Here is a 24,940-nt window from a genome sequence, read left to right as displayed (position 1 = left end):
CCGTGTCGGGGCCCGGGCCGGGACGGGGGGGACCCTTGGGGTTGGGGTCCGTTTGCGGGCACGGAAAAAAAAAAAAAAAAAAAAAAAAAAAAAAAAGATTTCCAATTATTGCTTACTTACTCTTTAATTATAAGTTATTATTTAGGTTCACCATTAGCAGTATACTATACTGTTTTTCAATAAACCTGTTCTTAAAAATGAAGTATTTTGGTTCAACATTATTTTTAGCCTGTACCTTTGTGATAAGTGGACTAATCTTGATAACGAAACTTTAAAGATCTAAATGAGTATACTTCAGAAGGTTCATGGAAAAATGGAATTAAAGGATAATATGATCTTTCCAGGAACTTTTTAAAGACCCTTTCATATATTTGATGGTTCAAACCTAAAGTAACTCATCCCACTAGTAAAGCAGATAATATACAATCCCTTACAATATTTGTTTTCAACACTTCATTAGTATTATTTAATTAATTTTCAATATATTATCAAGGTAAATGTAATAAAACACTTGGTTATTTCCTAAATTTATAAAGTACTGTTTACAATGTCAAATTATAAATAAGTTCAGGCTTCAATATGGATACTTTATTCCTCTTCACTTTGTTGTCACCAAGCTCTTTTCTGACTGAAAAACAGGTAAGGGTAAGGACAACAAGCCATGATGGCTTTCTTGTTCTTAAGTGAATATAATACCCATAAAAGAACCAATACAATGAGCTGAGCTTTCTGAAGACTAGCATGCGTGGAGGATGTTCAATACCAGGAGACTTAGGAAAGGGTCTAGTAATAAGAACATAGTCTAAAGTGGTGGCAAGAGTCAAAAAAAGGAAAAACACCACATGCAAGGGCCACTGACTATATGTGAGGGAGATATCACAGAATTATAATGACATAAGAACATGATTACTAAGCAAAAATAGAACAAAAACAGGATAGATATAAACACCTTTGCATTTGATATATTTGATCATAAAAATAACAAAAATTAGGACAGTATGATGATTCTGGTTCAGGGACAGACAAGCCAACCAATGAAAAATTGAAAAGCCAAAAACAGATCAACTCATACCTGGAAATGTGATTTTATGACATAACTGGTATTGTACATCAGTGGTGAAAGGAAGAACTTGTCAATGAATGGTGTATTCAACAGTTATACATCAGGGGGACTAAGGGAGATGAAGTTCAACCTCTATCTCATACCATACACGAAACTTAAATCTAGTGGATTCAACATAGATATGAAAGGCAAAACTATCAGAAGATAATATAAACAGTAGCTTTTGGAAGGGGTGCAGGGGAAGCCACTGGCCAGTAAGGGGATCGGAACGAACCCTTGAGCACTAAGCTTTTTGATGGCAACAAAGAGAAGGACTTACTAACTAAGAAACAAAAAGTAAAATCCGTTAAGAAAAGGATTAACAAGGGCCAAGCCTGTGGCCACTCAGGAGAGTGCGGCGCTGGGAACGCAGCAGCGCTCTCGCCGCGGGTTCGGATCCTTATATAGGGATGACCGGTGCGCTCACTGGCTGAGCGCAGTGCGGCCAGTCTCAAAAAGGACCAAAAAAAAAAAAAAAAGAAAAGAAAAGGATTAACAAATTGAACTGCATTAAAACTAAGAATCTTTGTTCATCCAAAGATACCATAAAGAGAGTAAAATGACAAGCATACAAATCAACAACCTAAAAAAAATACTCCAAAAACTTCAACAGGTATTTCACAGAGGAAGTTTCAATGTTAAGCATATGAAACAGTATGCAATCCCACTGGTAACTAGGGCAATACACACTAAGTCCACCATAACCTATCATTTTATAACATGTAGATTAAAATTTTTTCAGGTGTCTGATAATACATGTTTAAGAGGATAAGGAGCGAATGTAATCCTTATCCTTGCCAACAGAAGTATAAATAGATGCATGTAACACTTTGGAAAACAAGCTGGTGATGTGCATGTACCCTTAATTCAACAATTCCACCCTTAAGTATACACCTTAGAGAAACTCTCATAGTACGTGTGAAACAGGAAAGGATGGCCACACTCTATAACTGCAAAAACAAAAGAAAAAACAACACCACTCCAAATCAGAAAATGACTGCCATGAGAATAAAAGTGTACAGAAGTAATTTATCTAATGAAATACTACACAACAATGAAAACACAGATCAATTTGAAGAATATAATGTTGAGCAATAAAAGTCACAAAAAAAATACATCCATTATAATTTCACATATATGCGAGGGTCTTCAAAAAATTCAAGGAAAGATTTGTATTATCTTTTATTTGGTTTGGTTTTGCTTGGTTTTGGATTTTTGCAGCTGGCTAGTACAGGGCTCGAACCCTGAACCTTGCTGTTATCAGCACCACACTCTGACCAACTGAACAAACAGATCAGCACTCATACTATCTTGTAATTCCATTTTTCCATGAACTTTCTGAAGTACTCTTGTTCAGTTCAAAAATATGTAATACATCTGTTTAGGAATGCAAACTTGGTACAAAAACTATGAAGAAAAAAGCAATGGTAAACCCAGAAATAGGAATACAAGAAAGGGATGGAAAAGAGGAGGGGACTACAATGGATATAAGATAACAGTTATGTTCATTTTCTTAAAATAAGTGGTGGATACAGGAATGTACCATGCACTTTTAGATGCTACATTTCATAGTTTTTATCACTTCGATATTTAAATTTTTTTTTTTTAAAGACCAAATAACACACATGTGGCCAATTTCTCTACATTATGTCCTCCCCTAAGTCAGATGGGTACCTTCCATTTGTGACTCCTTGCTAAAACTAAGATAAAATTTGTGGACAAATGTTATACAATAAAAGGAAAATATTTCCTACTGGCCCTATCAGTAAAGACCAAGGAGATAAAAGACCAACTTTTAAAAAAAGGTAAATGTTTAATGATCTTGGCATATAAAGATCACATGAAATATGATCTTTCTTTTTTAAAAAAGTAGAAAACAAACAAAAATTTAAGTTACCCTTTACCATATACAATACAGCATAAAAAAGTGTAAGAAACATCAGTGCCCAGCAGTGGTCAGGATGGTAGATCAAAAGGTAAAACAAAAGAAACTAAACTAAGTACTTTACCATTAGAAATTTTTATTATCAATGAAAAGAAATAGACTGTCACCATACTAACTATTTTAATACAGAATTATCTAGTTAAAAACAGCTGAGTTCACTAAAAGAGAAAAAGAAGCAGATTATGCTGTAGCCTTGAGAACAAGGAGACTACTGGATAATAGTACTAAAAAAATGAAGCCAATGAAAACAAACAATTCAAATACTCAAATCACACAATTTCAAAAAAATTATGTGGCATTTACAAGACAGCAAAAAAGTAGAATGATTTCTTTTTCTTTCTTTCTTTTTTTTTTAATGAACTTACCCTGAAATAAGTGAAATTACTAGCTGCTAAATAAATGTCACTCAAAAGCAGTCTCTTGGCTTTTTCTTACACAGCGGGCCACTTTCCTTTTAAATTCTCCATTTCTGTCTTCCCTCCATTCTTTCTGTAGGTACAAAAGTAATATCAAGTGATTTTATGCAAACTCCATCATATAATCTCAAATACCTATTTTAATCTTGAATGTAATCGTTTGGTAATTTGTGCACTTTGAAAATGTTTAAGAAGTTGATAAAATAGAAAAGCAAGTCAAAAATTACTTTTTCAAGGCACTCTGCTGGGATATATAAGCAGAAATCTATGTGAACTACCTCTTCAGGAAAAATTCTCTTCTAAAAAGGAAAAGCCAAAAAAGGATATTTACAGTGTTGTATTACACTGAAAAAAAAAAAAAAGCTACAATTTACAAATAAGACATTCAGACTATCTGAATGATTACCAATTCTTCCTATTGGGAACAACCAGAAAATAAACAAAACCGTCTCTCATAAGGTAGGTGAAATACATCATATTGAGAAGATACTGAGTACTATTTCTAGTGTAGGAGAAAACAGAGGACAGTATCACCATCACTGCCAGGCACGTAATAATGGAACACAAAACAGCACCAGCAGTTTCATATGAGAACAGACCTGACTTTATCTAGCATGAAATAGCAAGAAATTCTCACAAAAATGTCCAGTCTTTTTCTTTCTCTCTCTCTCTTTTTTTTAATACAATCCATGTAGGGATGGCAAAGACTATAGAAATCGTCAACCCTCACACTTGCAAAGGAAGAGATTCAAAACACAATTTTTTGTCCTCAAAGGAAGTCACACCAATAAACCAATCATTACATAAACTGTGAGAGAAAGTATAATGCTGATATGTACAGAGATTATTATAGAACTATGGAGGAAGGGAACTAATCTAGGACAGAGGATCAGGAAAGTCTTTCAGTCATCACCAGGTCTGGGGAAAAAAGTTTTGAACATTTTAGGAGACAACAGGGGAAATATTGAGTGTAATTTGGACATCTGAATATGAGAGTACTTCAAAAAGTTTGTACAAAAGTAGAATTAATAGATAATACAATTTTCCCACAACTCTTTAAAGTACCATCATATTCAGGAATTACAATAAATTTGGTTAGGTATAATTAATGATACTGTTATAGAGAAATGTCTTGCTCTTTTAGGTGTCTGCTAAAGAATTTATGAGTAAAATGTTGTAATGTCTATAATTACCTCATTTTTCATTTTTAAGTAAAAGGAAGAAAAGGACAATTCCAGTCAAAGGGAAATGGCTATGAATTCCATGTGTACAGCAAAAAGTATACATGTTTATCACTTTGCTCTCCTGAATACCTGTTAAAATGATCATACTGAAATTTATTTTTAAGGCAATAAACTCTCAATATCAAAGAAAATGGCAGGAAAGCCATCCAATATTGGGGAGGAAGGGAGATTTCTGGAAGACGACAAGCAGATGGAAGAGTATTAAAACATGTAGTGGAGAACAGGTAGCAGCCTAGAGAAGTCTCAATGGAACCAAAACAAAGGAGTGAAGGACCTAGTAAATAGAACCCTACGTACAGGCCAGCTACCAAATTAAAAAGAAAAGAAAAAGAAACAGAACCCTAAAGAAGCTAAGATTTGAAAATGGCAAAGCTGAGAAAAGACTGAGTAAGAAGGTGGGCTGAAAATAGATAGAATAATTAAAAGTCTATACAATCCATTTCCCCACCACCATCTATATCCAAAATTTTAACACCTTCCTAAAATAATAATGCTAATATAGAGATTTCATATAAATATACTGAAGAGTATTAGAATTAGGGCTCCCAATATGGGTATTTGTGCCATAAGTAATTACTCCATTTTGGAATTAAAAGACACCCTTCTTCCCCTAACCCTCACCTACAGTTTAATATCTAGCTTATCCTTACAACCTTGAGTGAAATAAATACTATACCCCTCCCCGATGCACACACAGTTCCATTCTGCTTTCCCAGACCCTCTTTTCTTAATCATAAATGGCAGTAGTGTAGAAAGCCTACGCAGTTCTTAAGTAGACTTCAAAATACAAAAGAAAAATTAACCTCAGAGAAAGAGACTTCAGAAGGCCACTTTTAAAAATCTAAACATTCAAATTAACTAAACAGTGATAAGTTCCATGAAAAAAGTAATTAATGAAGAAAACAAAAAGTTATTTAAAATTAAAAGCAATGCTGCTAAAATGAAAATTCACTAGAAAATTCAAAACTGACACTATTTTGGGTGAAAAAGATAAAATATGGGGGATCAATCTGGATAATAACTAAAACAAGTTTTTTAAAAAAGGGAGAATATTAAACAGTGAGAAATTCCCAAAATAATTAAAAAGGAAAATTTCCCAAAGCCAAAGTCTTCAAACTCAGATGATATACATCAACTACAGAGACTGAAAATTAAAAAGAGCTCACATAACTGTGAAATTTCAGGAGACAAAGAATAAAGAACCTAAAGAGAAGGGGGGAGGGGGATCAGCCTAGCATCAACTTTCTCATCAGCAATAATAAAGGCTAACAGATAAATTTTGTGTAAATTTGATTTTTTCCCCTAGAATTATTTATACAAAGTATAAGCCAAGTATAAGGAAGGATAAAAATACCTTGAATCGGGTATTTTTCAGGACTTAATTCCCACATATCCTAAGAATTTAAAGGACTCAGGATTTAATTCCCACATATCCTAAGAAATTATTACTCTAGGATGAAGTATCTAGGCAAAAGGAGGAAGTCAACCAAAAAAAGCAATGGGATCTAGGAAACAAAAGGCCCAATCCAGCAGAACAGTGAAGGGGGAATCCAAGGAAGACAGCTAAGCAGCAGGCTGAGAGTCAACCTAGTTTGGAGCCAAAAGACGCAGGGATCCAGCAGAGAGATCTCTAAGAAAATTGGGGGTTTCTTGGAATAGGTACTATTGATTGAGAGGTCAGGAAAAGAAACAAACAAAAAAAAATTAAAGTATGATCAAAGGTATATAGAATGCTAGAGGAAAAACCAAATAAAAGTAAACAAAACTGTTTATAAGAAAGTTATGGTTTAATATGAGACAACTAACTGGTTAAATTAGAGGAATCAGTGGGTTTTAAGAAAAATAATGGAATAGGTTTTTGCACAATTTATGGTGTTCAGACTAGAACTCATGTTTGCATCCTTCAACTTTATATTAAAGCCTATTTCTACACTCAAGAAAATGTTTAGCATCAAGAGTCTCCTGTTTCACAACTCAGTTGTTTTGAAGTTAATTTTTGCATATTCATAGTCTCAATTATTTTCTATTAATTTATCCTTTAAGATTAAAAGGCAACTTGTCAGTTTTGATTTTATTAAAAAGTGCTGACAGTTGAGCATGCACCAAATGAAACATTAATTAGTTCTTTCTCAAAATGATTCCTTAGAATTTTTATATAAAGCAGCTATCACCTCTTCTCCCTTATTGCCTATTAATATTGCTCCGACTGATACTTGATTAAATAGAAAGTTAAAGTGGTTTTCTGTCAGACTTAGTTCAATTCTATGACTAAATTAAAGAATTCAAAGCCATAAATTTCAAAAGGGGTTATCTATATAATCTCATTCTACATATAAGATTCCATCCAAATTTTTATTAACCCCCCAAAAAGCTTTAATATATACTAACAAAGGTTCCAAGAATAAGAATTCAAACAAAAGGCTTTTCAAAGAAAGAAGGCTAAGGAATCTGGAACTACTTTAGATCAAAGGAAACTAATAAAACTTGAATACAAAATACAATGTAGGGCTGGCTGGTTGGCTCATTTGGTTAGACCATGGTGCTGAAAACACTGAGGTCCGGGGCTCATCCCTGCATCTACCAGCCAGCCCCTGCCTTCCTCCAAAAACCTGTTTCCAGATCATGTAGTACGGCAGGGGCGGAGGGCAGATAGATATAATGTGTACAGATATATTTATAGATATAAATATATAGTGTTCATATATATATATTTTTTTCCACCCTCGTGTGTGTGTGTGTATAGATAGAGAGAATATGAATGCAGTTTCCCAGACTAGACTTTGGATTTTCATGGGGAAAAAAAAAACGAGGAGAGGGTACAGCTTATAACAATATTGGACAATACTGTCCAACGTGAATATGGGCTGTGTACGTACATTCAATAATAGTATTATTTCAGTGATAGACTTGTATATGCCTACTCTTGTTCCTGGGACTGCATACTTAAGTATTTAGGAGTAGAGAGTTATGATATCTATAAACTACTCTCAAACGGTTTAACTAAAAGGAAAAAAGGTTGTAAAATCACAACTGGTGAATATAGATAAAGTGTCTAAGGGTATTCATTTAACTGATTCAACTTTCTGTAGACTTTTCAAACTTCGATTTCACAATTTACATCTTTTTATATTGTGTATCCCTTAACAGATTATTGTAGCTATTAATATTTTGGCTCCAATAATGAGTAAGTTCAAAATATCTATTGAACAACATGTCAACTATAATTAATAACAATGTATTGTATTCTTGAAAATTACTTTGATATATACTAACCAAACATATACAATTTTTGTCAAAAACTAAATAAGAAATATGGATACATGCACATACGAATAGACATATATAAATACTGTAGTTCCAGTCGAGTTTTAGGGGAGGATAGGGGCGTGGCACGCAGGCACATGACCACCTTACCGCAGCATCAACATTAGCAGGTGAGTCTCCATTAGGGTCTGCCAGCATAGAAATGACACTAATCATGATAGTTTCCACAGTGTGGATAGGAAGCCAGCGTTCCTCTGGCTTTTCATAACCATATTTATCTTCCCCAGGCTCATGAAGAATAGAAATGCACACATCACCATTTTTATCAACTGCCAAATTAGAGAATAAGAGTCTTGTTAAAATATTGACAATGCACATATATCTTGTCGCTAATAGATCACTAATTTGGTTATACATAATATATCTATTACAAATGTGATCCTGATTCACCTAGTACCTGTATAAAACATTACATATATACAAAAGTTAATTTCCAAAATGGAATCTGCCAACCTTTTAGGAAGACTATAGATTTTACCAAATACACAGGATCCGCTTGACAAACTTAATAGGAATGTAAGCCATCTTTTTCATTTGTGTAAACTTTAACATATCTAGCATGTAGATGGTGCTTAGCATTTACTTGCACATAGTAAGTACAATGTAAATGAACAAATGGCAACTACTGGATCTGTTCCTCATTTGCAGAGAATACTGGATGCAAAATACCAGATACTGAGTTTCTATGTAATGGCTTCCTAGTTTCACCACTAGCTTACTGATTTAAATTGGCAATAGTTAAAGGTCTAGAGATTTTTCTTAAAAAAATTAGAAGTAATATCATAATATATTATTAAAATCATGTGAAGGCAAAATTATATTTCCAGAGAGAAGCGTATTCAAATATACATAAAGAAACATGTCATATTGCCAGTGAAAATTCATCATCAACATATACAAGATTCAACATTCTATAAATACATCTTAAATGTAAGTCACAAGTAATAGTCACTTGAGTAATTTTTAGGAAACATGTTGGCATAACTGTATCTTACTTTGAAGTGGTTCAACAAAAAGTAAAATAAAATATTATTATTGACCAAAACTAAAAGTTGAAGTCCTAATCCACAAATTCATTTATATATCATATAAATACTTGCTATTAATGAAACTAATCTGTTACGGTAAAACTTTCCCACTGTAAAAAAAAAAAAAATTGTATAATTTCCTCAAAAAAATTTTGGGCAAATTTTAAAATAGAAAGAAGTTTAAAATTCCTTGGTGTAAAAATTTTCTTCAACCAAATATCCAAATTCCATAAATAACAAGTGGCAATATTTATGTCTATGAAGTACTTCAAAAAGTTCATGCAAAGATTCATACTATCTTTTAATTCCATTTCTCCACTAACTTCTTGAAGTACCTGGTATTTCATCTCTAGGGTAACTACATTGAGTCTAACCTACTATGTGCCAGGCACACACCATACATGCGAGAACAGCAGTTCTCAATGTTTTATACGTGAGCTTTTCTCTAATTAAGGTTCTTCTTCCCAACTCATCCCCACCCACCAGTAAAATATATTAACTAAAATCTATTAACAAAAATAACATCAAAACTTATAACAATGCTACAAAGTTTAGTATAAAAATTTTAAAGTATTATTTACAATGTTTTCCTTGCTTATTACATAATACAGATTTTTTTCTAAGTCATTTTCTTGGAAAGCATATTGTATGTTTGTAGAATTATATCAGAGGGAATTGATTAAAGATCTACTTTCCTTTTAAAATTTTGTTGTATTAATTTATTATTAATCTAGGGCCTTTAAATTTTTTACCCTCTTGTGTCATTTCATTTTAAATATACAGTTTAATTTTCTATAGAATGAGAAGGTTTTTAGGCTCAAAACCTATTACCAAATTACATTTTTAAAGGATTATTACCAGTTTATACAGCAATATGAGGTGACAATTTCATTGTCTCCTCATTCAGGATTAAGATTTTTCTTTATTGATGCTGTTTAAATTTCATACATAACATCTGGTTTAGTTCATTTTTCTAAATGTTTTTGTAGAATTTCTTATATATATAAACTGTATGTATTTCCTCTTTTGTGAAATATTTGTTCTTATCCTTTAAGCCGGTTATGTACTTAATGTTTAGTTTCTTCCTGACAAAATCCTTCTTCATGTCCACCATGTAATTTTTGCCTGTTTTATCTTTCATTTCAATGTTCTTTGGAGCTGGCTTTATTTTCTGATACAAAATCCACCTGAGAATCCTATATTGCATGTGGTTGCCATTTCTCTGTATTCTCATTTTTTTAGTCTTTCAATGTTCATTACTTCTGAAACTAGAAAGTTCTTATCACTAACATACACCAAATAAGTGATATTTGCTACTATTTTAAAAAATCACTTGTAACTTTTAATTCCATTTAGAGTTTTAATTTACTTTGCTGTTTGGTATAAACAAAATTAAATAGTTTTTCACTTAAATACCTAGCCAATGATCTCAGCATCAATTACAGAAAAGAAAACACACCTCTTCCTTCTTAAAACTAGACTACTTGAACAATGTATATCTTCCTAGCTATCTCCTTTCTCTTTAGGCCATGCATCAAAATTATGAAAAGCTGGTTTACCCTCATCCTCTCTATTTACTCACTACTTGGGTATTCCTTTAGCTCACTGGAAACTGGCTTCTGACTCCCTCTTCCCACGCTGTCAAAACACTCTGATTCCTATTTCACTATCAACTATTTACACCTGTGTCTCTCCCACATATTGACCACGACATCTTTATAGAAAAGGATCATAATTGATTAATCATCTTTGTACCTACCTCCAGTGCCTAGCACTCACATACCCAGGTCTTTCTCCCATTCCTATTTAATAATGACTTTTCACTCCTTCCTACATCTAACTCTTTCTACGCCTGCCCTCCCTGGCCCCCCACCCCATCGCCTCCTCGTGTAGCCTTTCTTCACAAATTATCTTCCCTCTCAAATCAAGTCTTCATTATTTCCCTCTCTTATATCTCTGCCTTATGACCTACAAAATAAAAAGTCTCTTCAACCTTAAAAACACACACACACTATTTCATCAGTAGTCCTCTTAACTAACTAGGCTATTGTTTTCCTTCTTCTTACCAAAAAAGAAGTTCCATGTATTTCCTTACATATACTCTCTCATTTAATTTTCACAAATAGAAAAATGAAAGCTCAAAGAGACTCTGCCTAGGGCCGGCCCGGAGAGTGCGCCGCCTGGGAGTGCCGCGGCGCTCCCGCCGAGGGTTCGGATCCCATGTGGAGACCGGTTCCCGCTCACTGGTTGAGCGCGGTGCGGGCGCAACATCGAGGGTTGCGATCCCGTTGCCGGTCCCCGTTGCCGGTCCCCGGTGCGGGCGCAACATCGAGGGTTGCGATCCCGTTGCCGGTCCCCGGTGCGGGTGCAACACCGAGGGTTGCGATCCCGTTACCGGTCAGTAAAAAAAAGACAAAAAGGAAAAAAAAAAAGAGACTCTGCCTAGAGTTACACAGCTAATTTACAGTGAAGCCAAAATTCAGAAGCTTTGTTATATCTTCTTTTGAAATAGGTGCAAAAAGATTGCCTATCACACATGAAATAATTCACATGAAGGCAGGAGAAACTGCCAAAAGCCTAGAAAGAGATGAAAGAAATGTCAGAGCAACAAGAGACTGATGTCACCAATTCATGCATCTTCACATCACGCAGGACGATCGCTAACGCATTCGACCACAATTTAATTGTCAGCGATATTTTCCCCTTCTTATTGGTATGAAAAATAACTATGTCTCTTTTACGATTACAGCTGTTTTAGATGCAATGAAATGTGAGAGCTCCCTTGGTTCTCAGCAGTTTTCCACTTGCCAGTTCCAATCCCTCATAATACCACATCTGTTTTTCAAGCCTTGGGCTCTATTATGTCCCTTCTGATAAATCCTTATTTAATTTATTCATTCACCCATTACATGACACTGATTTTTGATTAACATACATAATATATGTATGTTTCTATTCCTTGCAACCAAAAGAGTCTGGATGATGAGAAGCAAAATGCAAATTAGTACAGTAGCCTAAAAAGGAAATTCTGATTATACATAGTCAAAGTAATTAGAAAAGAAATCCTTGCAAGCTCTATCATACAAAATAAGGCCAAACATTCAGGGAGACTATGTAAAAACATAGCTATCTACCCTAACCTTTGGCTTACAATGGGATTTTAAGTGGTAGCTCATCTTTGGGTAAAAATGTCAATGTCATTATTTCATGCACAGCAGTACTGGACACTTTCCAAGCATAAAAAATACAGTATGTTATTTCATTTGATCCTATCAGTCAGTCATCCAATAAGACATGTGGGATATTCCTTTTTTACAGCTAAGAATACTAAGTTAAGAGTACCCCATGGTCTAAAAGCTGAGAAAATATAAATCAAAAACCCAGGTTTAATGATTTCTGTGCTCTTTGTAACAGCCAATGTGTCACCTAATACCTTGAAAATTATGTCCACAATTATGTGAACTCTATTAATGTTGGCTATCATTCAGTAACCTTGCTTCTAGTTTGGAACATTGAGCGTATCAAGAAGAGCTGAAAACTAAGCAGATAAATAAAAAAATAGTTTTTTCTATTTGATCTGTTCCTCTTTTAAGGAATCTAATACAAGGCCTTGTGCACAATGAACAAAATGTACTTAATACAAAACACAATAATTAACACAATGAACTTAATATAAAAATTCCAAAGCAATTTCATCGAGAACTACATCTTTCTTATTGGCTTTGAAAACTTTAGTGACGGGCCATCATATTTGCAAATGTAAAAGTAAAACTAGATAAACTTACCATTTGGGTGCCAGATTTCTGTAATAAATTTCATTTTAGGAGGCCGGAGGGGATAATCTTTTGGGAAAGTGAGATGAGCCTTAAAAACACCACCTTCACTGAAAAAAAAAAACGACAACAACAAAAACAAGTTCTTGCCTGTAAGTTCCTGCTTATAAGTACGCAATCATTCGATAAAGTAAATATAAAACAAGGGTGCTAGCACTACCACAAAAATAAAGTATACGAATAACACCCAGTTGAATAAACTGTCATACTTACCATTTTATTAAACTCAAGATAGACAGTAAAGTTAAAGAAACCATTTGCTAAAAAGGCATCCAGTTCAGACTACATTGCTGCTATGCTACAAAACTTTCCATCACTTCCCAATGCACTTACAACAAAATTCACAAGGTTTAACATTGCCTAATGGGCTCAAGTTGCCAATTTCTCTATGTTGATCTCAAGCTATCATTCTTCTCTCTGTTCTAACCAGTCTCCTTTCATTTCCTCAAACACACCAAGTTCTTTCTCATCTCAAAGTTTACGCACATTTTGTTGTTCCTGTCTGGGAAGAGATGTGCTGCTTCCATTCACCTATCCAGTTATCCATTTCATCATTTCAACAAATATTTAAATTTTCTAAATTTGTGTGTCAAACACTAGGAGTATAGCTGTGAACAAAATATAGTCTCTCATGGAGTGACTTTCCAGAGCAGCACTGTCCAAGAGAACATTCTGCAGCACTGGAGATATTCTGTATTAGTGCTGTCAGTGCAACTGAGTAATTAAATTACTTATTTTATTTAATTCTAATAGCCATATGTGACTAGTGACAGCTATATTGAACAGGGCAGTTTTAGATCACTGCCATTTAATTAGAAACTGTTCTCGAAGCATTGTCAAAAGAACAACACAAGTTGTATATACATTAACAACTAAAACCAAAGAGATCAAGTAAACCTTAAGCGACAAAAATTAATAAATTCCCGTCTTGCGGCCTTGGTACTAAATGTTTCCTCTATTTGAAAGACTCTTCTCCATTTGTCTTCTGATCATCATTCAGTACTCAGCTTACATATTATCTCAGAGAAACACGAGTTGTATATACATTAACAACTAAAACCAAAGAGATCAAGTAAACCTTAAGCGACAAAAATTAATAAATTTCCATCTTGCGGCCTTGGTACTAAATGTTTCCTCTATTTGAAATACTCTTCTCCATTTGTCTTCTGATCATCATTCAGTACTCAGCTTACATGTTATCTCAGAGACTTGACTACCAGTCGAAACTAGCCCCAAGTCTTTCTCTCACATTGACTTCTTTTAATTTCTTTACTACCAACAGTAATTCTCACATCTCATTCTTTTATTGTTTAATATACACTCCATTAAAGCAGGGTCTTATGACTGTGGTTGTCTCAGATCAGTGAGAAACAGAATTCTCAGCTCTTCAAATGGTTTTCATTCACTGAACAAATATACATTCATTTACCTAGTTGTGCTAAGCACTGTTCTATGTAAAAGGATGTAACAGAGAACAGAGCATTAAAGATCACCACGGAGCTTACCATTCTAGTAGTAGAAGGAAAATATCTATCAAGAAAAATATCAGTAATAAGTATTGTCATGGAATGACATGAGCAAGCTGTTATTAAATTTTAAAAAGCAAGTATCTATAGAATACACCATTTGTCTTTAAGAAAAAAAATAGGGTATGTTTGCATACAAATAAACAAAAAGGTCTGGAAACACAACATCAATATGAAATAAGAGTTAACTCTAGAGCAAAGGATTATGGGATCTTTTACTTTATGCCTTGCACATTTCAATGCAGCTTGAATTTTTAGCCACAAACAAGTATTAATTTTTATTACCTTTTTTCTGACCATAAAAGCAAAAGAGGGGAAGGGGGACAAATTAAATTTTAAAAAGAGAAGTAGATCATTTAATACTAAATACTTAAGGAAAGCCACTGGACTCAAGAGTATAGAAAGTCAGTGAATTTTTTAACACAATTTTGGTAAAAGCAACAAGAAAAAGACTACAATAGATTAAAGAATAACTGAGAAATTAGATAGAGATAGAAAGAAAACAAAGGTATTAGAGGGCCTAACCCTAAAAAAGAAAAAAACATCTTTTCCTTTCCTACAGGGAGAAAAACAGACTGAATGTAAGATATCCAAGAATAGAAAGAAAGAAAAATTACAAATTTGATGACTGCCTTAGGGCCTTGCTTTTCATAATTTATGAAGCTCTCTATTAAAGGGAAAAAACATGAAGGCTCAAGGGAAATAGAGACTGGAATAGCTTTTGTGAAAAGTGTACTACACTGATAAGAAATAGTCTTTAACGTCTCAGCCTGTGTTACCCCAACTGTGTAAGTTAGTGCCAAAACTAGTCTTAGGATATATTAATTACATGGAGTAGTTCTTCAAACTGGGACTGCAAAAGCAATTTAGTGAGTCACTAACCAAGTTTTTACAAACAAAAAAGAAGAAAAAATGTCAAGTATATCACAAATAGCTTGTTTCAGTTACATAACCTATATAATACATGTTCTTATTCACTAATCAGGTCATAATGTAAAATATCTCTGGTTATGAGGAGCTGTGGTAAAAAGATTAAAAGCCACAAATACAGAAAACAACCAAGAATCTATGTAAAAGGACATCATAGCAGCTGCCACGAAGCCTATACACTTTTTTCCACTGGTAAGGCTATTCCTTGACAATATTAAGTTAGCTTTCCCAAGTCACTTAATTTTGATTGATTAGACGTACTGAAAAGCTTCATAATAGCTGATCAGAATCTCTATCACAGGGGCCGGCCTGTGGCTCACTTGGGAGTGTGGTGCTGATAACACCAAGGCCACGGGTTCAGATCCCTATATAGGGATGGCCGGTTAGCTCACTTGGGAGAGCCTGGTGCTGACAACACCAACTCAAGGGTTAAGATCCCCTTGCCGATCATTTAAAAAAAAAAAAGAAAGAATCTCTATCACAAAAAACCTTAGTCCCTCTAAATTGTTTCAATCTTTAAAAAGTCAACTAAATTTTATAGAGTTGTCTTAAAGATTTAAATTACAAATTTTTTTTTTCCTTTTTTTGTCTTTTTTTGTGACCAGCAACGGATTGCAACCCTCAGTGTCGTGCCCGTACCGGACCGGGACCGGCAACGGGATCGCAACCCTCAGTGTTGCGTCTGCACCTCGCTCAGCCAGTGAGCGGCCGGTCTGTACGTGGGATCCGAACCCTTGGCGGGAGCACCGCTGCACTCCCAAGCAGCGCACTGTAACAGTGCGCCACCGGGCCGGCCCTAAATTACAAAATTTTCATGCTATCTGAAATGCCCTCACTCACCCTGAACCAACCACAGTACTTCTTATAGTTTTTCTCCTATCTGTGAACCCTTCGCCTTACCTGTAGAATTTCCACTTTTTTTTTTTAATGCCTACCTCAGCAGTACCTAAACTGTATATAGGTACACACTTCCAGTGAACAGCCAAATTAGCAGAGAGGAATCCAAAAAACCACAGGGTACAATAGCACTGTAGACTAAATAAACATCAACACATCACCTATTCACTATTTTTCAAATATACAAAGATGCTGCTGTGACGGGAAAAAAATGAAAGTTTACTAAAAAGCATCAATGAATTTAAAGTACCTTTCCTTTCATCATATATCCTCTCCATCACAGACACTATGAGTACAATTACTAGCATGATGTTAAAAAGAGGTATGCAACCAACAGTTTCACATTTGAAAAGGTCAAGAAACCCAGGCTTAGCTCAAGTTTCCTCCATGAGGCCTCCCATACTGTTTTTGTATTACATTATAAAAATCTTACAAGGATCAGACCCTATCATTCTTCCATATTTACTTTATTTAAATGGTATACTGTATGCTGCCTTCTGAAATTTTGCTCATCATTCTTTTAACCTATATCCCTTTTGGTGCCTGTCTCTAGTTCATTTATTTTATCTGCCACATTCCACAATTTTATCCATTATTATGATAAGATAGTTGACTGCTTCCAATTTTCTGGCTATTACAAGCAATAGAACATTGAACATTCTGAACATTTCCTAGGCATAGGGTTTTACCGTAGAAATGAGTCTACTAATTACAGACAGATCTACCATATGACCTAGCTATTCCACTGCTGGGTATATACCCAGAGGAATGGAAATCATCATGTCATAGGGATACCTGTACTCACTCCCATGTTTATTGCAGTGCTATTTACAATAGCCAAGAGTTGGAACCAGCCCAAATGTCCATCAGCAATAAGGAAAATGTGGTACATCTACACAATGGAATATTACTCTGCTATTAAAAAAAAATGAAATACTACCATTCGCAGCAACATGGGTGGACTTAAAGAAAATTATATTAAGTGAAATCAGCCAGGCACAGAAAGAGAAATACCACATGTTCTCACTTATTTGTGGGAGCTAATAAATAAATAAATATACAAACAAATAAATGGGGGTGGAGAGGAGGAGAGAGCAATCACAACAATTCCTTGAATTTGTTAAGACAAGTGAACAAATATAATGTTGATGGGAGGGGACGGGGAAGAGAGAAGTGGGAAAGGAGGAATTAGTAAAGGGACACGAAGATCAACTACACTGAATACTGATAAAGTAAGATAAAGGAAAAGAAACTGCTAAGATCAAATTTAAGTACTTGTTCAAAGTCACACAACTATACAACAGTGATAGAGTTAGGAAGCTAAACAAAGGCAGTACCCAAAGCCCATGTTCTTAAGCACTACATGATAAATGACACAGCACTGCCACTGATCACTCAATTTCTAAGCAAAGCCGACGACAGACTCATTCCCTCCAGAAAGTCATTACAGAACAAATGGCTTGTGCCTACAAGTCTTAAGTAGGACTGTAAAAGAATTTTGTAACTATAATAGAATTTTGTAACTGTAAAAGTATATTAATCAGAGAATTTGTTTAGCTGATTCTTTGTTTTCTATATCCATCCAAGGTAAGGAAATACTATAAAACACATACATATAATCTTAAGATTCTCCAAATTTTTCAACTATTGCCAGTGCTAAGAAACAAAACAAAGCATATTCCTTGAATAGACCAGCCACTGGTGATGAAAGCAAAGGAGAGTCAGAATGTAAAAAGGTGTACATTCACCATTCACTAATACAAATTTATAAAATTTATAAATTATAGGGTAATATCTGGGTCTCTTTAAGTTTTCTTTAAAAACCTATACCCACTCTTACCTGAAATTTTTCTTTCTGTGGATATGGGTGGCTAGCCACAACACTTGATAATCAGTCTGATAATAGCAGGTAAACCACACCAGTTTTAGAATGTACCCTTCATAGAAAGACAGTCTCAAGAATCTATTCTTAACAGCACTTAAAAATTTTAATAATGGACAAAGCAGTAATAAGAATGTAATACCATATGGAGTATAATGACTAAATAAATACTCACAACAACTATCAGTCTCAAATAAAATAATGCTTGAATATAACAGCTACTGATTACATAGATTATAAAGAGTATGCAGTGCCATCTAGTGACTCAATGAAGGCTAATGATGCCATCATCAAATAATACACCAGATTTTATGGAATTTTGGTACAGTATTATTTCTGTGATCTAATTATAAAGTGGTGAATTAATCACTTAGGTTTGGTACCATCTAAGCCCATACTAACTTATTTTCAATCCTATCACCCCCTACCCCCATTACAAGCCTCTGCTTCCCTTCACAGGAAGTTATTTACACTTTAGGTCTATGTATTCATCCCAAAAGCACTCCTCAAACAACTGCAAGTTGGCCTCTATGCTAATCGTGCCACTGAAATAACTACAAGAACACCACTACTCTCCTTGATGTAAAGTCAACAAACAGTTTTTAAGCATTCTATTAAGTACTTGATTCTGGTAGCATTTTAAAGGGCTTACTTTTTACTTCATAAAAACCTTTCCTTACCTCACTTTCTTTGTTCCCTCCTAGCTACCTTCCTTTTGCCTTTCTCAGGGTCCTGCCCCAGGCACATGTTCTCTCTCTCTGTTCCCCAAACAAAGGCTGATGATCTCAGAAAGGCACAGTGCAGAAGTAGCCATTTGTCTCAGCAGCAAGTACATACTTCAGGGGAGCCACCACAAATGCTTCTGCTATTGACATCTCAAATCAACAGCCAATACTATTTAAAATGTGTACAGAAGGCCAGAAATGGGTTTTTATTAATGAAAAGAACGGCCTGTTAATTAGAACAATGAATATTTTTAAAAGTGGCTCTCTTTGAAGATGGAGGTATACAATATATACTGCGTATGGACCAACTAATAATATTTAGAGATACTTGCCCCAAGTGCATGAAATAAGTGTAAAATTTCACTGAAGCCCTTAGAGTTGGAGCTCAAGCCTGGATTTCTAACCAGTGCTCTATACAGACAATACTTTAGGATACTCCTTACCTTATACTTACTGTTAAGGGTAATTAGATTCAGACACAGGAATGCTGCTGTGTCTCCTCTGAGTAAACTTTTCATGCAAGGTGTTATGGTTAAGAAAACAAGAATAGATCTGAACTTCTTCAGGCTCATAGACCAAGCTGTTTACATGGTTTTGTGTGCAGAATTTGCTGAGAAATTTGCTTTCAAATAACAATAAGGTTATGAGGGAATACCTCTAAGATGGTTTTTAGTGGCTAATATCATCTACCAAAAAACATTAACACTGCGGAATTACCTACCAATGCAAACATACCACCAGGAAATATAGCAGCAAAAATTCTGATTGGCAATAATTATAATAGAGCATATATCACTTTTTTAGACTATAGAAAACAAAACATTCACACTATGGTTCAAATCTGTATGTCTCAGCCTACCCTGGTATACCCTGGTATAGCTCTGAATTTTCTTTTCCATCAGGAGTTTTCTGGAAGGAAAAAAAGCTGTCATCTTAGAAAACCTAAAAACAACTACTTAACCATCACAAAAATATCTGATGATACAAATCCTTGCTTACTGTGTACCATCATGGACCAAGGTTGAATGAGGAAGTCTAGTCCTCAAGAAATTCAGATCTAGATCTGTCTCTGATACTCAGATGTATAACTTTGAGAAGGTCACTTCATGCTTTTCAAATCCAATACTTCAACTTCTATAAAAAGCATGGAATTTGTACTAGTCACCAACATCAGGAAGTCATGATGCATCTTATAAAACAATAAATACTAGTCAATTTAAGTTAATCTGCACTCAGAGCAGATAAGGCTGTGCTTTTTTAAGCCTAGAAATGAATTACACAAAATATTTAAGAAATTCTATCTTTTTTCAAATTGTTGATACCACTACATTCTGTTGTCCATTTTTAAATCACTGGTTCAACTGGTAGTCAGTTAGTAGATTATTTTATGCTCTAACAATAACTTTTATAAACTAGGAGAAAGTTCATTTTAGGGTCAAAACATCTTGATTCTGACCAATATTCTGTGGGGACCCAATTAAAGAACCTCTAAAATAGAAGATTTTGAAAGTCCTCTCCAGCCTTCTTAAAACACTGATGTGTACAATATGTTCTGTATGAAGATCTCCCAGAAATATGCCATCCTGTGCTTTAATAAACTGGAAAGTGTTATGAATGGCAAACCCTCGCTCCTTAAAATTATGATGTTACCTTTGGGGATCAAAGCATAGTAAGTACAAGAGATGAGAAGGAGGAGATATATTTCGATAGAAGTATTTCTTCTTCTCCCTTATCCTGCCAAAATTAATCTCCTAATTTCTAAGATACAACTAAAAATTATATAATTTCTATATAACCTCACCACAAAGATAGCTCTTCTGCAATAAATTTATTTCAGGTATCAAAAATATCTAAATTTCTGAAACTATTATACATTTTGAAAAGCAAGAGGTTTTAGACATTAGAGCTTCAAGCAGAATACAAAAACCCTAGACATGATCAAATTCAGTAAAAATGACACTGAACAGACATTTCACTTGCTCCTTTAAAAATAATTTCATTTTAGTTTGCCACAATAGTTTTAATTTTAATTAATTAAAAAAGCTCTATTTTGACAATGCCAGTTCCATCATACTTACTAAAGTGTATCTGGAGGACCAATAATAAGAACTTCCCATCGGTAGAGATCATTGTCATCTATTAAACCTGCTGAAAAGCCTTCAACTGGATTTTTGTTGAGTTCTGTGGAAAAAGAAAAATTTGATCAAAACTTTTAACCACATAATTTTCACCAAACAGATAAATTATAGAATTTGAGCATACATGTTTTAAATTCTACACCATTAAATGGTATACCCTACCAGGCAAAATGCTACATATTGGTCAAAACATTTCCATTTCTATACTTAAGGAAGCCAGGGGGGTAAAGTACACTACCCAGAACATCAACTTCTACTGTTCTGGAGTCCAGCCAGACTTACCGTTCAGTTCAAGGTAGCCTGATAGTGGTCTTGAAGAGACCTTGTTAAAATGCAGATAGATATCCAAGCCCATCCAGAATCCCAAAGATTCTGGTTCAGAGGGAACCAGATATCGGATTAAGAATGGTAATTTTTATGCTGTGCTCTTTAGGGTAAATTTTCAGAAACACCACCGCAGAATGCCTGATAATACATCCCTTTCCACTGGAATTTACTGAGCTTTACCAACTTTCATTTATACTGATATCTGCATATCTATTTGACATGCCCCCTGTAGCCTTGGACACTTATGTCTACAGTTGGTGTTCCTATGTGGCTCATCAGACTATGAGCAGGGAGAGAGCAGAGGCCCCATCTGTTCCTTTTGAATGTGTTGACTCTTCACTTCCAGCACAAAGGAGTAGCTTAAGAATAACAGCTGGAGCCTACAGGAATGGCTGTGGCATCATGAGGTTTTTCTTCTAAAGAGAGTTCTCCAGCATGGAGAAAGGACAACGGGATGGGGACCAAGAACAGAGGCAAGGAACTAGTGAGTTGGGGGTAAACAGGCCAAAAGATGACCTTAAAGGAGAGGGGGTATGGAACAGAGCCTGACCAGTCTCAAGAGACACAGGATTTAACCAAGTAATGACCTATCGATGGTGGGGAGATCATGTGAGGGGTTTTTTAAACAGCTTTAATGAGGTATAATTGACATTCAGTGATCTGCACATACTTCAATTACACAACTTAATATTGATATATATGCATACACTTGTGAAGCTATGACCACAATCACGACAGTGAACACATATATCACCAACAAAATTATCAATTGTTTTAACTGCCAGGGGGAGATAAGCACTAACTGGCTCAAACTAGGAAGTGGGGACAAAGCACATGCCAGAGGAGAGCAGTTCAGAAAGAACTTGCTGGAAATCTGAACAGCTGTGCAATGCTCATATCATAACTGCCATTGTCCTCAAGAAGCTCCAGGTAATAATGAAAGTAAATGTAATATTCAGACAACTCAGAGTGCTACATAAAAGACTGCATAAAGTATGTCGGTAACTGAGACGAAGATACTAATTTTTTGAAGAATTAAAGAGATGGTGTTATTTCAACAACTAGGATTTAACACCCCAACATGCCAGTGAGACACAGAAAAAGCCAAGAGTGAAAGTTTATATTTAAACATGAAGAGCTTCTTTTCGCGAAATTTGAGGAAAGATTTTTGTAAGTCTAATTTTTTGCCTAACAGGCAAAGTAAACTTTTATAAATAGTTAAAATCAGTACTGTATTTAAAACATAAATGCATTTTTACTTTAAAAAATATAAAAGATATTGAAAATGCGAAGACATTGACAGGAATAGTATTTTAATCTTGTTATTTTGTTTATAGATGCAAACATTTACTGAGTGCCAACTATGCTGCAGACATGCTAGAAAAGATCAGTCCCCCTTCACTGTTTTCTAACCAACTGAGCTAACCGGCCCCCCTTGTCGAGTCCTTTTAACAAGACCATAGTATTATTTGATAGCTTCCTTTTCATCTGATATGTATGAGATGAGCCTAAAACATTTCTTGCCCTAGACCTGGAACCAGCCATTCACTGACAATTGAGGGATGGAATGGAGCACTGACAAATGCAGTATGGGCAGTTATTTTCATTTTCAATCTTTTTCTAGATGAACACTATTCTATTACTCAGACCATTTTCTCCAATATTGTACACAGTCTTGTGAAAGATTCCATAGTTTATCCATTTTCCATCAAAAGTCCAGTGGAATTTTTATAATGTAGGTGGGTAAGCTCTGAAATTAGCATAAATTACCCTTAAAAATTTCCTTACATCTCTTCTCACATTTGTCAATATACCCTAAGTTCTTAAAATATTTCGCACATTCTTGCCATGCTTTTCTTCTACAGTAATGATGGTGTCCATTGCTTTTTTCATATAATTAACGAAAAAGCAATGTTGAACAATCTCCAGCATCTCACTTTTGCCATGGCTTTTGTCCCTAGCGCAGATCCTCCTAGATCTAGATCCATGAGGATTTAACAAGTTTAATCCACCTACAGGGGTAGACCATCATCATACCTTCATGAATGCTTCCTTCAAGGTCCAAGTCAAGCACCATTCTCCTTCACAGGGCCTTCCCTAAGTAATTTATCAAATAATCTTTCAGCTTCTGCTAAATTCCTATTAATTATATTTTCAGTTTGTACTACATCATCTGGCACTTGCCTATCATCAGTTCCTGATTCCCAGAGAAGTAAACAGACAATTATAAAGTGTAGTAAACACTCCAACAATAGTATGGGAATTTGGAGGGGCATAAAAGAAGAGTACATAACATAATCATGAAGAGTCAAAAATTCTTCTAAAAATAAAAAAAATAAGACAAAGGATTTGGCGTGAGGAGAGTACATGGTTTACACAGAGGAGTGTGTACAAAAACTTGAAATATGGAGATCAGCATATGATCAAGGTTGGGGGGAGGGATTTGAAACTAGACAGAATGTTAGAAGCTGGACAGCAAAAGGCATTTATAAGATTTATGAACAGATTTGCTAATAAGATAAAGTCATGATCAAGAAGAATAAGACTAAAAAGAATGGGCAGAGCATATAAAAGTAAAAACTATATGTTCATAAATCTGAATTGGAAATATCAACATGAATTCATGACATGGCTTTAAAATATATATTTCTGAGCTCTGTTCTCTGAAAAGGTCTAGAAAAATTGACCAACCCAGTAGCAATGAGCATCCCTAATGCCCAGAATATGGTCTCCAAATACGAATTTACCACTAATGTGGACAAGGGCTCTTCAGAGAAATGGTTGGTTCCAGGTCTAGGGCAAGAAATGTTTTAGGCTCATCTCATACATACCAGATGAAAAGGAAGCTATCAAATAATACTATGGTCTTGTTAAAAGGACTCGACAAGGGGGGCCGGTTAGCTCAGTTGGTTAGAAAACAGTGTTGATTAACACCAACACCAAGGACTAGGAATGCCATACAGGGCAGCCACCAAAAAAGAGCTGACTTGAATAGGCTCCCACTAGCCAAATATGAGGCAATTTGAATTATTAATAAAACTAACAGCCACAAAATATTAAAACACAAATATATTTAAACCCATGAGTTTATAACCATGATATCATAAACAAAAAACTAATTGGTCACCATGATAGGATGCTAGTAAACCATTTTGTTATTTTGAAAACCAATAAAAAAAGCAAAAGAATAAAGATTTAATGTTCTTTTTCCATACAAATTGTATTGTCAAGTAATTACTATTTGATCAAATGAGAGGTTTCTCTCTACAGAAATACACCAGCTAGAAAATGAAAAGTAACTGAAACACTGCCATTTTGTCATATTAATCTAGGGATTTTTAAAAGACAGACAACCAAACGATATGTTGGTTGTTATGTCTCCTGAAAGAAAAACGAACAAGCCGCCCCTTATGAAGTAATCTCACCTCACAAACCTGAATCTGTTCAAGCCCCTGGATACAATTACCAATTTACAAAAGTACAGACAGAGAAACGTTTTTTAAGGACATCTTGGGACATGATTAGCAAAATCAACTCTGTTGGAAATTCTAAAGGATGAGACCTGAAATCTTCAGCAAATATACTGCAAGGTGAACAAGAGAGGACTGGATTCAAACATTAAA

General features: G+C 34.8%; 1 protein-coding gene across 1 annotated transcript in view; it reads right to left on the bottom strand.

The window, feature by feature from the left end:
* Positions 1-21,345, bottom strand: part of UBE2G1 (ubiquitin-conjugating enzyme E2G 1) — a 30,629-nt gene extending 9,284 nt beyond the window's left edge. The window contains exons 1-5 of the mRNA XM_008568998.1: positions 21,273-21,345; positions 20,931-21,033; positions 12,845-12,942; positions 8,122-8,300; positions 3,413-3,536 (exon numbers count right to left, since the gene is read on the bottom strand). Coding sequence (XP_008567220.1) covers positions 3,450-3,536; positions 8,122-8,300; positions 12,845-12,942; positions 20,931-21,033; positions 21,273-21,345 — 540 coding nt within the window. The 3' untranslated portion in view covers positions 3,413-3,449. The remainder of the gene's footprint in view (positions 1-3,412; positions 3,537-8,121; positions 8,301-12,844; positions 12,943-20,930; positions 21,034-21,272) is intronic.
* Between the last annotated feature and the right edge of the window lie 3,595 nt (positions 21,346-24,940).

The sequence above is a fragment of the Galeopterus variegatus genome, unplaced genomic scaffold, assembly GCF_000696425.1.
Source record: "Galeopterus variegatus unplaced genomic scaffold, G_variegatus-3.0.2 Scaffold25, whole genome shotgun sequence".
Taxonomy (NCBI): Eukaryota; Metazoa; Chordata; class Mammalia; order Dermoptera; family Cynocephalidae; genus Galeopterus; species Galeopterus variegatus.
The sequence above is the reverse complement of the archived record's forward strand: the minus strand, read 5'-3'. Positions and strand labels throughout refer to the sequence as shown.